This window comes from Exophiala dermatitidis, assembly GCF_000230625.1.
Source record: "Exophiala dermatitidis NIH/UT8656 unplaced genomic scaffold supercont1.6, whole genome shotgun sequence".
Classification (NCBI taxonomy): domain Eukaryota; kingdom Fungi; phylum Ascomycota; class Eurotiomycetes; order Chaetothyriales; family Herpotrichiellaceae; genus Exophiala; species Exophiala dermatitidis.
In genome coordinates, this window is record NW_008751651.1 from 501299 (window position 1) to 515811 (window position 14513).

The following is a 14513-nucleotide window of genomic DNA, read 5'->3' on the forward strand; positions in this document are numbered from 1 at the left end:
AGAGAGCAAAGACAAGCGAACAAAGAGAAGGATTACAGTGGTTTGGGTTGATACTTACAATTTCCATTCTGAGATTAGTTCCAGCTACTAGTACAGTATGCTAATGTCGACCTCTCCTACTTTCCACCGTTGTCCCAGCCCATCTGCAAAGAATTTTACCCGCCCATTACAATGGAACCATACGTGTCCTTGTGTAAAGCACAATTCGACGTTCTGGACCAAGATCGCATCTGGGGATTCGAGACGTTGTGGCATCGTTGGCCTACCTACGAAGCAACAACATCCCTACAAACCGTTAGCGACAATTATGCATGCTCTCGAGGGAGCCCTGCTGAACCGTCTCTAGCGGCGTGGAACTCTTTCCTTGACTTTGGTGTAGACGGTTTGGGTGCTGACAACTGAGACAGTTACACCACCAGCGTTGAAAGTGACCTCGTCTCTTATCTCACGGGCCTGCACTGCAGAACGCTCGACGTGATCGCGGTCTTCCCGTTGCGCCGTCCGAACAACTTCTTGTCTTCGCGAAGGTCGACCTTGAGTTGCTTCATAGCGGTCAGCTTTGACAACCTCAAGTCCTTCAGCTTGTTTCGATGGACGTGTCGAACCGCGTGCTGCATAGGCTCCTTGTCTTACCACCAATGCACGGCTATCGCCTGGGGCATAAGCTTTCGAGTCTCGCTGAGTTTTGATGTAATCGTCGTTATGAGAACGGACGGGCATTGCCATATACTGGCCAGGTTGGCTTCCGCTTCGTCCCATGGTTGACTCTTCCTCAACAACTGTTCGGATCGTTTGTCGACAGACCTTACAGTGGCGATCTTCAACATATTCACTCACACGCTGTTTGGTCGAGGGTAAGCTCAACATACCATGTTTTCTGCAGCTTTTGTCGAAAGTGACTGCTCGCTTGGGATTGTCCTTGAACATGGAACTCTTGAGCTGAGTTTCTCGACCTGCTTGGCGACACCCCGCGCAGAGGAGGTCGGTGAGGATGATGCTGCACTTACACATGGCTGATATCGGGTAGGTTGAATAGAAGTGCCGGCCTTGAAGAAAACGGGTAAGTTAGGTGATGGGCTGTGTTGTCGACCACGAAACTCGACGTTCTCTCAAAGGCTGGCTTGCAGGTATGAGGAAAGACCAATTCCCCAGACAGAGGAGAGAACATGCGTCCTTAAATAGGCCATTCCAGGGCAGTAGGCCTGAGACAGTCTGCATAGCAGCATCAATGCAGTGAGTGCCTCGAAAGAACCCGAGTACAATGCTTCGAGAACGATGAACTGCCGGGCCTAAGCAGTTGAAAGGGACAATAAATCAAAGACAGTCATTTCACAAAAGAAGGTGGCATGCACAGACAATGCCCCTTGTGGCAGTACACCCCATACATCCTCCGGCATAACTCTCAAAGACATTCCTTTGTATGAAAATGTCATTGCCTTGGTCTCACACGGCCGAACATTGAATTCGAGTGTGTGTGGGGGATTGAGAAACCAACACCCCAGCGGCTGCTGCCATGAGCTTTGCCAGTTCCGCTGCCAATGTCTACTGTCCTAGCAGTGACATGGCAGCTAGAGAGATGAGCATATGGCAGCGACTTCTGCAACTTTTCTTCCTCCACCATCCACCGCCGCCACCAGCAGCGCCCTGCAGGGCTGCAAAGGCAATTCCTTTCGGCGACGGGTGGTCTATACATAAAGAGGATACGCACAGCCCGTCTTTGGCTGCTATCATGGTCTCTGCGCAGGGTCATCCATTCAGTCCGATATTGCAGTCACAATCTCGCGCTGCAACGGATTGTTGGCAAGTACCGATCATCCCCATTAATCCAAGGCCGCACGTGAAGGGACCGAGAAAGCGAAAAGCCCCGGCCAGAATCGTCTTCACTGGAGACCCTAGAAACCTTACCTCAGATCAAATAATTCATGCGATCAACCAGCCAAGCCAAAAGCAAAGTCAAACCCTTCACGACCCAGCCCTTGGGACGGCAGATCAAGACAAAGCGGGATAGGAACCTGTTGAACAGCCCAAGCTGCTGGCTAGATACCTGGTAATGAGACTGTTCCCCCAAAAATTCAGATCCAGGTCCCTCGAGCCTGCTACTCCCAGTAATAGATCTGTCATTCCCTTATCTAGAATCAATCGCCGAAGTGCTGTTCATAGACCAACTAGCTAAGTAGATTGCGAGCAGAGGTGCCACACTAACACTCTCCTTTCCTGATGGCGACATCGGAATTTAAAGGCCCTAGCATAATCTCCTGTAGATAAACGACACATCGATCTGCAGGGACACCAAGGCATAGCGGGTGAGAGCCGTACGCGAGACACGGACTTGTAGTACTGGTCAGAGGGTAGAACGTATACCGACCTGGCAGGACGATGATCAATGGGGTTCCAGGGTCTTAATCTCCCCATGATCCAGAGGCATGAGATTGGGGTCGATCTCTCCTGCTCGGACCAGTCTCATCGCGGAAACTACAAAGTGGGTTTGATATCCGAGTATTCGCGGACAGCCACGCAAAGGTCTTTGCCGGGGCCTTCTGGTTCTACTGGCCAAAGCATTGTAGCGGGCACGGGCATCCGGGTACGTTTCGGTGGAGTCTGCTTGCGCAGCTCTGTTGCGCTTTGAATGACAAGGATCGCGGGAGAGAGAACAAGAGCTTGTAGAAATCTACTACCTGAAAATGAAAGAAAATCAGATTCGAAAGCATTATGCTTCCCTTAATCAGGATTATGGGGATATAACAAGGTATTTAATTCTAACAATGTCAAAATAGACCCCGGCTCCCATGTCCAGCATGTAAAAGATGCGTCTGCAGTAGTACCTAGTGCAGTGGTGGTACCTTTAGCCGTTCTCAAGTCAATGACTGAGCAGGACAGGATATTTTTGGGTGTTGTAGTGCCCGTGCATGTGCTTTGGGCGATGGTTGCGTGTGCATGTTTCAGATCTTGTATCAGACTCAGCCATTCCAGCCATTGGTGTGAGCCACACAGTCGGCCGGTTCCAGTTGTCAAGAGATCGCGGCCCCAGTCTTTCGGGCTCAGCAGCCAGTGCTGATGCACTGCTGAGTTGATGGGCAGGGAAAAATTAGAGTGGAGGATCAGGATGTGCAGGGGGGAGGACGCACAGGAAAAACAGGTCCTGGGCTCCCCTAGAATTTTCGGCGGTGCCGATCAATCATGACCCGAGAAACGCCAATTTTTTCTCCAATTCCGGGGCTGAGGACGCCGTTGACGCCTGTAAGACACCCAAGAGCCTCAACTGTGGGCGGGGATAAGCATTGAAGCCCCGGCGTGGTGGGCTAAGACAGCTGCTAGGCATTGGAGGACAGCATTCGACAGGCCACCGGCATCACCCTGGCACTGCAGATGCTGGCTCAGGGCACCAAACAGCGTGCACTGGCAGCCCACCGCCCGTTACCGAATGGACTGGGGGCGTGATTGGAGGCTCGGGGCATGTTGCATGCATAAGAAAATCCTTAGGAACCTCATCTGCATAGATGCTTCTTGAATCACGCTCACGACAGCTCACACAAACAGTACTAGTATTCCTCATCATCCGCTTGTCTTTCAATTTCACTTCGAGTTCAGTATTCCTGCTTTGTCCTCAATTATTCACAGTCTCTCGCTTGTTTTCTTTTGCCCGCCTTTTTTCCAATACCACGCTTCACTGATCCATCTAACCACGTTCGTTGAGCCCTTTGTCACACCGCAACTCACAAAGTCCATTGTGAGAGATATTGCACAGGACTACCTGGTGTGACTCGGGGCAATCCTCCGCGGAATCTATTTGCCCTCCACGTAAGCACACTCCTCTCCGGCAGAGGATCTTGTGGGAACGCAGGGAGACATCTCCAGTTACCCGTAGACCGAGTTGTGCACAGGGCCCGATTATTTATTTGGGGCTTCACTACCCACACAGTCTGTTCCGCGTCGCCCTGACCCTCTCTGACATCACCCGACTGCAATGTCACAGAGAAGTTATAGCCATTACAGAAATTTCTCAAGAGAAGGATTCCAACCGCTGAGGCATCAGACATCGAGGGAAATGGCCTCCAACCCTAACGACGTTACCATCGACATCCCGCTGACCAAGGTCGGCACCTCCGGCAGTCGTACTGGCGCCCGCAAGCCGGATGGCTTTACACCTGCACCAGCACCACAGAGTTCAGACACTCCCGAACCAATGGACGAGAAGCAGTCTCATCACTTCCTTAGAGGAGGCCCTGCAGGCAGACGGAGGAGACGGGACCAGCAGGTGGAAGGGAACAATGACAAGGACGAGGGTGGTTTGAACGCTGTTGGCAGACTCTACCGAAAAATCTACAACTTCTCCGTTGTCACGAGATATTTCATCTACGTGGCACCCCTTGCTGCCGCCATTGCAGTGCCCATCGTCGTCGGCGCCACGGTCGCAGAAGGAGCAAGAATCGGCGGTGTCAAAATTGTTTGGTTCTTCAGCTGGATTGAGGTCGTCTGGATATCGCTATGGGCATCGAAAGTGTTGGCCCGGTTTCTGCCCTATCTGTTCCAATATTTCACAGGAGTGGTCAGCACGGGAACCAGAAAGTATGCGCTCCTCTTGAGAGCTCTCGAAATACCTCTGTCGCTGGTGGGATGGTCGATCTGTTCTCTCACCACCTTTGTGCCCATCATGACTCTCAATCCCGACCAGAGAGCCAGGGGCGAGACAAGTTTGAAAGATTGGGAGTCGGTGGTCAAGAACATCCTCTTTGCATGCGTCTTCTCGACCCTGCTGCTTCTGTGCGAAAAACTGTTCATCCAACTGCTTTCCATCAGCTACCACCGCAAGCAGTTCTATGACAGGATCAAAGAGTCTAAGCGTCACGTTTATCTTGTCACCTTGCTGTATGACGCCTCTCGACAGCTCTTCCCGATGTATTGTCGCGAGTTCGCCGAGGAGGATTACCTGATCAACAATGTGCTTGATCTGGCGGCCCTTACCAGCAAGCGCAACAGTTTATTCAATGGTCACAAGAGATCGGGTTCGGCCACGCCCATGAGACTCATTCAGAATGTTGCGCGAATAGGCGATAAGGTCACCTCAGCTTTCGGCAACGTGGCGCAGGAGATTACCGGAAAGCAAGTCTTCAATCCCACTGCTTCGCATTCCGTTGTCGTCCAAGCTCTGGAGAAGAAGCATTCGGCCGAAGCACTTGCCCGACGCTTATGGATGTCATTTGTGCTTGAAGGTCGAGAAGCGCTTTACCTGGAAGACATCATCGACGTACTAGGCGAATCGCACGAGGAGGAGGCACATGAGGCCTTTGAGATTCTAGATGTCGATTGCAACGGTGACATCTCCCTCGAAGAGATGATTCTACGAATTACGGAATTCGGCCGGGAGCGCAAGGCCATTGCCAACAGCATGCACGATGTCGACCAAGCAATCCACGTATTGGACAACCTGCTCTGCTCCGTCGTCTTCATCGCTACCATCTTTATCTTTGTGGCTTGGCTCAACAAGAACTTTACCACCACCCTTGCCACGGCCGGTACCGCACTGCTTTCGCTGTCTTTCGTCTTTTCGGTCACGGCTCAGGAGGTTCTGGGTTCATGCATCTTTCTCTTCGTCAAGCACCCATTCGATGTCGGAGACCGAGTCGACGTTGGAGACAATCAGTATATCGTGGAGCGGATGTCACTTCTGTACACGGTTTTCCGCCGGGTCGCAGATCAGAAACGAACTCAAGTTCCCAACAATGTTTTGAACACGCAGTGGATCGACAACGTTTCGCGTAGCAAAGCGATGCGCGAGAGGATCAAGCTCTATGTCAGCTTCGATACTACTTTTGAGGATCTCGATCTCTTGAAGAAGGAAATGACCAACTTTGTCAGGGACAAGGACAATGCACGTGACTACCAACCCGATCTCGATATTGAAGTTACTGGCCTGGCTGAGATGGACAAGATGGAGCTGACGCTCGAAATCCGGCACAAGTCCAATTGGGCCAACGAGGCCGTTCGGGCCGCCCGGAGAAGCAAGTTCATGTGTGCGTTGGTCCTGGCTTTGCGGAAGATCCCTATCTACGGACCTGGTGGCGGTGCTCCTGCTGCTGGCGATCCCGCAAACCCAACATACTCGGTGGCCATCAGCGATGAGGAGGCGAAGAAGAACAAGGCTGCTTTTGAGGAAGAGAAAGACAAGAGCAGACTGGTTCCGCTATTGCCCCATCACAAGGCAGATACCCAAGCCCAAAACGTTCAGTCCCCTTCGACCGAAGCGCAAGGCTCTTCAAGCGGAGCGGAGACGAAAGAGGCTGCAGCAGTGGACCACCTGATCCGACGCAATGTTGCCGTGGATCCGGAAGAAACCCATGACCGCGAACGAGAGGTTGCCATGAGCAAGCAACGTTCGAACGAGCTCGAGGAAGTCCGGAATATCCTTCGACGCGAATCGACCACAGGTCGGCGTCGGGCAGCGGGACATACTGGTTTGTCTTTGACAGACAGTGCCGTGACCCGAATGGGATCGCGCACTATCCCAACGGTCCCTGATTCTTCGCCGCCAGAGCAGGTTGACGGGTCTGCACCCAGCCGAGTCGATTACTTTGAGGACTCAACAATCCGACCTACTGGTTCTCAGCAGATGCAGCAGCAGCAAGGATGGCCTTCTGTGGCGCCTCTTAACTATTATCAAGCATCAACCAGTGGCCCCGGACCTGAAGAGCAAGAAGAGGATGCTGGCTCAAGCAGGAGTCGTTATGTGCCAGGCAATGCCTTTTCTCAACAGGCCTATGCCTCTCAGCAACAACATCAGCAACAGCAGCAAGTTCCTCGAGTACCCGTCCCTGGCATGCCCGAGATGAAGAGAACACTGCAAAACAACGGCGGTCAGAGTCCTCCTCCGCCCACCAGATGAGGCAGGACATGGCATGACGTTTCCTTTACCGAAATTTTAGAAATGACCGAAACGAAGAATTAGACTAGGCGCGAGCCGTTCCATGCGAACCGTTGCAGGTGATCCGATGATGTGAGCACAGGAGACGATACCATGTGTTGTTGACAAGGTCGCCCTGATCCATTTTTGCTTCGACAAGCTGACTTTGAAGCTAACTGCGTGCTTCTTTCAATTTGTACATAATGTTTCGGAGCTTTTCAAAAGATCAGACGAGAGGCGGGGAGATTCAAGTACTAGTTTACGAATCAAAGATACATCCCCACCAACAAGTTGAATGTCAGTCAGACTCATCATGTTGACTTTTTTGTGATCTCATTTATATTTTATGCGGTTTTCATGCTGTGTAGTAATGGCCAGCCAAGACTGAGATGAGATCGATCGCCTATCCGTGTTATAGGCGCCGAAAATATCCGACACAATCGAATCAAAGCGGAGATGTTGTACAGTACACTTGTCAATGTGTACATGTAGGTAAGGTAAAGAGGACTCGGATCAAGCTCACCACTTGGTATCATGATGCGGACGGACACCTCAACACCAAGACCTCTGGTGCGCACCGCACGGCAGTCTTTCGGCTTCTTTCGACTCAATATCTCACAAACACTCCAGAAACGAGTCGCGAAGGACCGCTTCCACTGCCACTGCCGCTTGGGCTGCCGCTGCCGCTGCCTGTGGCCGTTCCAGCTCCGCCTCCGCTTCTCCCAGGCCCTTCATTTTCCGTTTCTTTTGAGCCACGAGGAGGAGACACGGATGTGTTGCCGGTTGCACTAGTATGGCTGTGACTGGTATGACTCATGATATTTGCTTCTTGGGTTTCTGCCCCGATTGTTTCAGGTCCGACTCCGACTCGCCGGCTGTCGATTGTCGTCGAGGACGACGTTGTTGTTGATCTGGGTGTTTCCCTTTGCCTTTCGTGCACTTGCACAAAGAAGGCTTGAGCTTGAGCCGCCTCCCCTGTTGTGAATTGAAGTCTGGAATCTCCTTCATCATCGCCACCGGTACCAGAGGCCTGACGTGCCCTCTGTCCTTTTCTAGGTGAATGTGATGGTCTCTGCAGCGACGACGACGGTTGGGTTTTGATTTTCTGGCTTCTTCTGTCTTCTTGGGGATCTGGCCTCGTGGACGATGACATGCTCATGTGGTAGTTGCTGTTGTTGGTGTTCCAAGGATAAGTATAAGGATACCCTGTAACGTGGCCTGGCCCGGAGGCGGCTATATGAGAACTAGGAAAGGGTTGCAGTTCTTCAGGGACTTCTCGCTGTCCTGGTACTTCTCCTTCTGGCAATCGTGGTCGTCTTTGTCCAAGGGGAGAATGGTGTGGATGTGATGATGTCGAAAAAAGAGCTGGTTCAGGTTGTTGGAAGAAGTTGTGGACTTGGATTTTGGTATGTGTGTCTAAGACTGCCACTGCCAGCAGTAGTGGTACTGGTATGTGATTGTCCTGACTGTCCTCGAGAGGAAGTGGAAGAGTATCTTCTTTGTCTAGATCTAGGCTGTTGTCTCCTTATGATCTTTACATTCCAATAGTGCGCCAGTGGTTTGGTTTCATATAGGTATCTCCACAAACTGAACGCGAGGGAATGTCTCGTGCACAATACACATAGATATATGTACAACTCAAAGGGGAGACAGATGAAATGATATACCACAAGAATGGAAAAGAAAAGGATATCAATCATAACATCTACCTTCCCTTACCTTACCTACCAGCATAACAGTTTTCCACCGCATTGCACTCACCGGCCGGCACAGGTCAGTCCTTGTGGAACCATGGTGGATTAGGCACCCAGGCACCTACGCACGTAGGGAAGGTAACGTACCTAGTTACCTCAGGCATGACTCCTCTCCTTTTCACTCACGTACCTGTCTGATCCACCACTACCAGAGTAAGCGAGTACTGTAGATTCTCTCATTGGCATACGAATCGGTTGTACCTAACCAACCAGTCATGCCGAATGGGCCAATGCGAGACTGACTGGCACTGCAGCGCAGTGCTACCATAAATATCAATCAGTGATTAATATCATATCATGTGAACTGGAGAGAAAAGCAGGCCCAGGGTTCAGGTTCCGGTCACCATCGGCCAGACCCGGCATGGCGTCTCCATGATGGGAATCCCGATGCGACACCACGGTCCAAAACACGAGTTAAAGCCCTTTATTCTATTACTACCATTGGTGCTGTTGCTGTTGCCTAGGAAGCAAGTCACGGTCACATGAACTGTGACATTCATGGCCTTTTGTATGGGCATACGAAGCAAGCAATAGCAACGAGAATTATTATCATTATTATTATCCTACGAGTATCTGGTCCCTCACCTGGTATTTGTGATTGGGACCCCAAGTTGACGAGTGAAAACCCGCGCACTGGGAAAACCCCCTACTATCAGATGGATGGTTGCCTGGCTGCTGTGATGCAATGCGGATATGAATATCCGAACCTACCTACCTACCTACCAGGACTGCCTTGATTAGCATCTCGCATTGACAATACTAGTGTGTCTCGACCATGGAAACCGGGAACGGGATCGATTACAAGGCTACCCTAGGTACCTATCTTCCCGGAGGTATGTTCGCAGCAAGCCTTGGGTACCTACCTACCTAAACATTCCGACATTTCACGATCGAACGGGAAAAGAGAACTGTGGATGAAACCTTGCAATGATTCCAATAAAAGAACAAAGACCATTCATTGTCTTGTACCTCCAATAAGTACCGTTCATGTTTGTTGCAGATCATACTATTCATGCCGAGCCCGAGTCGAATTTCTGTCGCGTGGCCATCACTTCGCTTCGTCTTCGCTTCTGCCTGAAGTCAAAATAATCTTGTTCCATCTGACCCCACTAGTACCTACTGGACCCTGGTCATGGAATCGCTTGTTGGACCCGATGGTAAGGCAGACATGTCATCTCACACACTAACACTCGAAATCCCAATAATAATGGGTTGTGGGAAGATCGATGCATATCGACACTCACATTACTACCTAGGTACTGGTGTCTGCCCAATTTAAACGTAACCTGTGTTCCAATGTTCCTGTCAGCTGCCTGAGTGTGGGGAAACGTCATTCCTACCCAAAAATAAAATACTATAGCAGTGCCTAGGTAGCCCTCAACTATTCCATACCGGTACTAGTCCCTTGGTGGTAGTTGCCCAATCATAGACGTCCAGCATGTAAACAAAAAGAATTAAATATATCATCTCTCTTGAATATATTCGCCCGAAGTCTCGACAGTGATAAATAGAGGGAGGAATCGAACCTGACAGCTTTCTGTCCAGTGACGATTAATACCAACGTAGTGGACACAGACCCGTCTGCCATTGCATGTTCTACAACGCTGTGTATGTGCTTCTCTGTAAACAAACTCCAAACCGACGCCGACCTGAATAGTCATCATCATCATCATCCTCCGAAGTTCATGATCTCTCCAAGACCTTCATAGTACTAGTAATCATGTGCAGAGTTTCGCCAATCCAATGCCAACTCCGACCCTCCGTTCCCATAAAATGCCAGACAATGCCACAGAACGACGTCGAAACATGTAGACGCCGTCTTGCCAAGAATCATTTGCCTTCACCCGCATGTGCATTTGTCACAACTCCAAGGCACAACAAAGTTGTAGTCCGGTATAAATCAATCCGAAGCGCCTCATCGATGATTCGCCAATCAAAAGTTCTCCATGAATGCTTTCCGAACAGTCCACATTCTGGCCCTCTTGCCGTAAACATACATGGGGATCGTGGTAAGCAAACAAGCAATCTGGATGCCCCCAATGGCCAGAAAGGTCGACTTTGGCCCATTACTCTGTAACCAATGAGCGAAGAACAAACTGAAAACCAGACCGTGGAGGATGTTTTTGCTGAAATTTAGCGTCACTAGCGCTTCACCCGCATACTGTCTGTAGCTGTCGACGCAGAAGGTAATGGCCGTGGTGCTTCCCAGACTGCAGCCAAACGAAATAATGCCAAAAAAGACGGTGGGCACAATCCAAGCGTCCCGCTCTTGGGCCGACCATCCAAACCCCATCAGTCCTATGACGGTAGTGAAGGCCATTGGAATGCCCATGACAAGTCGAAACTCAGGCTCGTACACACCGCCGTTACGGCGCGACATGTACTTCACGATAACATCAGAGATCTTGCCGGCGACGGCGGTTCCTAAAACGCCACCAATGAAAGGCGACAGATAAACCAATCCAGCACCCATGGCGGAGAAGTTGTAGGTGTCGCGTGATCGATAAATGTCCGAGATGGCTTCAGAAAGGACGATGAGCCATCCAACCGACAGAGAATAGACAAGCGTAGACCAAAGCACACTCGGATACGCAAACAAAATGAATGGTCGACAGGCGACCAGAAACCAGTTCGACTGTGACAGTCTCCCGTTCCACGGCTTAAGCGTAGCCACGTAGGATTTTGGTGGCGCATGTTTCAGGTGATGAGTGTACTTGAGGCTGGGCGTGGAAGCAGCGTCGTCTGCACTCGGGCACTTCTCCAAATCAGCCTCACTGGTGGTCGAGACTGGCATTGATGTACCAGTCTCCTGTTGCAACATATCTGGTCGAGTCGCGGGGTGTGTGTTGGCTTGGGCCGCTGGAGTGTCATGATGATTGATATAGTCGTCATTCTTTTCAATCTCAACATAGTACGGAGAATTGAGATTGTGCAGATGGGGCAATGGCCGTTCAACCTCGGCGGCGCTTGCACCTAGGGGACCGGTGTGTTCGAAGGTTCCATCATCACCCCTAGAACGTGGGTTCAGATATGGTGGAGGTGGTAAAGATAGCCCGGTCGGTCTGGCTTTTCTGCGAGTTGCCGGTGCAGCGGCTGCCGGACTGCCTTGATCTGGGACATCCTGCGTCCCATCCATTTGGTGAGGCGCCTTCGACACAGCCATGTCCTTCTCGTCCACGCCGGACGGGAGCGGAGACGAAGAGCCTTCGGGCCTTTTCTCTTCTGCCTCATCGGCAAAGGCGTCTTCAAACCGGGCATGTGCGTTCTGTTGGTGTAACATCTGCTGGCGAGGTGTCAAGGCCTTCTCAAGGGCCGCTTCCAATTTGGCCGCATCCATTGGCTCAGGGGTCTGGGGCATATTTGTTTTACTGTGGTGGAAAGGGTGATGGACCAGATTGGTGAAACTCCGTCGAGCAGTCGAGAGCCTGGATTTAGGTCTGGGCGTCCTGTCCCAGAACGTCTCCGGCACAAAAAAGAACAGCAGACACAAGCCAAAGCCTACAACAATGGTGACGATCCAAAACACCCATCTCCAACCTTTCGCCTGGATGATGGCCGCGCTTACCAAGGGAATCAAATTCTTCCCGCCCAGCAGGAGCAGAGTGTAAATCCCGAGTCGAAAGGCCCGCTCGTGTAGGAAAAAGATCTCCGCGATGGTTGCCGAGGGCAGGCACTCCACCGGACTGACGGAGATGCCCTGGAAGACTCTCGCCGCAGCCAGGTGGCCGTAGCTGGGAGCCTTTGCACACCAGAGGGAGGTGAGGATGAACATGACAGCGGAACCCAGATAAACAGGACGCTTCCCGTACAAAATGGCGGTGGGGCAGAATATGACACTTCCGATCCCAAGACCCATCATGTAGAAACCAGTGGTCAAGGCTACCTGGGAATACGCGACATCGTATGTGTCGGCGACGTCGTTGAAACCCGCGGCAAGGATCGGGGTCATTCCTCCGCCGAGCATGCAGTAAAACCCGAGAGAAAGCAGTGCAGCATCTCTCCTCCAGGCCGGCCAGTTGAGGGGATCATTCGCGGAATCAGACGGCTGAGGCTCCAATATCAACTGTCCATCTTTTGTCCTTTTGGTGGAGGAGACAGACAGGCGTCTAGGGGTCGAGGACTGAGAGAGCGAGGTACGTCGAGGCGTCAAAGGTTGAGGAGGCATCGAGGAGTCAGCCTTTGGGGCTGGCTGTATCTCAACACCCAGAGGCTCATTGCGTTTTGCAGAGAGAAGCAAGACCGTGCCAGGCACTTCCTCCGTCTCTTTGTCATTTAGAATACCCAGACTCCACTTCTCGATGCGTCGTTTCGGCATATCCTTGACGGACTGGTCGGACGAGGTCAACGGCGGAGAAGTTGCTCTTCCTGAGTGTTCGGGGGGCCCAATTTGGGCCGCGGACACATTCTGTGCCATGCTGAGATTGCGGCCTGCGGCGGGTGTCTGTGGGAGCCGTGAGAGGAGGACTGGAGGGGGACAGCAATGGTCCGGAGACACAATTCGGTCAAGACGCTTCCATTTGAGTAATCACGTCTAGGCAACGGAAGCGAGCGGAGCTGGAGATATGCAACAGCTGGTGGTGTCAGCCTGCGGTGCAGTGGTTGTGTAGAGATATCAGCCAGACAGGGATAGAGCGTTTACAACAACAGGACGGAACGGGTCCCTGCGTAGGAGGACCACCACAGAACTAGGAATGTATTAGAGGCGGGATAACGATATGGATAAAGGAGAGTAATATATTGAATGAGAGAGAATGAGGACAAAGAGCCGGTAGTGGTAAGTAGGGTCAACAAGAACAATAATAACAGAGAATAACGATGGAGACTGTGAAGAAATGAGCCGAAGTAGATCGTTGTTGATCAGGAAGCCGCAACCGTCTTGGACTTGGTCTTGGATCCTTCGAGTCTTGACCCTGCGCTGCGGATGATCTGCTGTGGATATGGATATACACTGCCAATACACTGCCAACTGAAGTAGTCGTATATGCTATGCTGCAGTGTCCTCGACTTCCACATTATTCTCTGCATGCCTCTTATCTTCCTTGTGCCGGCTGTCTCCTATCATTCATCGCTGTTGGCATGTAGCGGTGTTGCCTAGATTCTTCTTGACCACAAGGGAACCGACGACGAATGCTCTACTGCTGACACCGCCAGGTCGGACGTCAGGATCCCATCTAGCACCGACCACCATCCACGGTCCCTCTCGCTTCTTGGTGTTGTTTTGAAGACGCCAGTGGGCGGCACCCTCACGTCACATTGCATGCTGTGGTACTAACCCAGGCTAATCAGCAGCATGTCAATCTACAGTACCAGACTACCATGGAGTAGGGCTCCTTGGGCTTCAATCGGCCCCCTTGGAATCTGCCATCCCACGCGCATCCCTGCTCAATCCCACTTGGCGCCCTCCGCGTCGAGGCTTCTGGCTCGCTTTCGAAATCCGCCTGATACTGTATGGTCTCCGGCCCCCCACGGATCAAGTGCAGCTGTGCAGTGCGCGTGCGCGTGCGCGCTGTCACTGCGCTTGATAGTGGCGGCCCACAAGATCAGAGCCAGCTGTGACAGGCTCCATCATATGACTGCACCTGAAACCCCGAGTCTGTGCTGGCATGTGTACGTTGCAAGAAGTGAAGGGGGATCAGCGTCAACAACAACACCATTTTCATTATCCAAGAGAGCAGAGCCGACACATGGATGATTGCGAAACATGTCATCTCTCCTTCTAGCGCATGACCATCCAGACCACTTGAACGTCTCCAAGCTGTCCCTGCATCTAGGCGGTGTATCCAGCTCGTTCCGGCCGCATTGGTACTACTGTAAAGTGACCGCCACCAAGCGGCCATGCACAAATGAACATCTACGCGCGT

General features: G+C 51.7%; 4 protein-coding genes across 4 annotated transcripts; 1 reads left to right on the forward strand and 3 right to left on the reverse strand.

The window, feature by feature from the left end:
• Positions 1-42: 42 nt before the first annotated feature.
• HMPREF1120_07016 (uncharacterized protein) lies at positions 43-2692 on the reverse strand. Its single transcript, XM_009161229.1, has one exon. The coding sequence runs from the start codon at positions 1009-1011 to the stop codon at positions 343-345; it is 669 nt and encodes a 222-aa protein (XP_009159477.1). The 5' UTR covers positions 1012-2692; the 3' UTR covers positions 43-342.
• A 731-nt stretch (positions 2693-3423) lies between these two features.
• Positions 3424-8889, reverse strand: HMPREF1120_07017 (uncharacterized protein). Its single transcript, XM_009161230.1, has one exon. The coding sequence runs from the start codon at positions 8055-8057 to the stop codon at positions 7506-7508; it is 552 nt and encodes a 183-aa protein (XP_009159478.1). The 5' UTR covers positions 8058-8889; the 3' UTR covers positions 3424-7505.
• Positions 3965-6880, forward strand: HMPREF1120_07018 (uncharacterized protein; the record flags this gene model as incomplete). Its single annotated transcript, XM_009161231.1, has 1 exon — positions 3965-6880. One exon carries the CDS (start codon positions 3965-3967, stop codon positions 6878-6880), a length of 2916 nt encoding a protein of 971 aa, XP_009159479.1.
• A 1027-nt stretch (positions 8890-9916) lies between the features above and the next one.
• HMPREF1120_07019 (serine/threonine kinase 16) lies at positions 9917-14167 on the reverse strand. The gene has a single exon (XM_009161232.1). The coding sequence runs from the start codon at positions 13064-13066 to the stop codon at positions 10586-10588; it is 2481 nt and encodes an 826-aa protein (XP_009159480.1). The 5' UTR covers positions 13067-14167; the 3' UTR covers positions 9917-10585.
• Between the last annotated feature and the right edge of the window lie 346 nt (positions 14168-14513).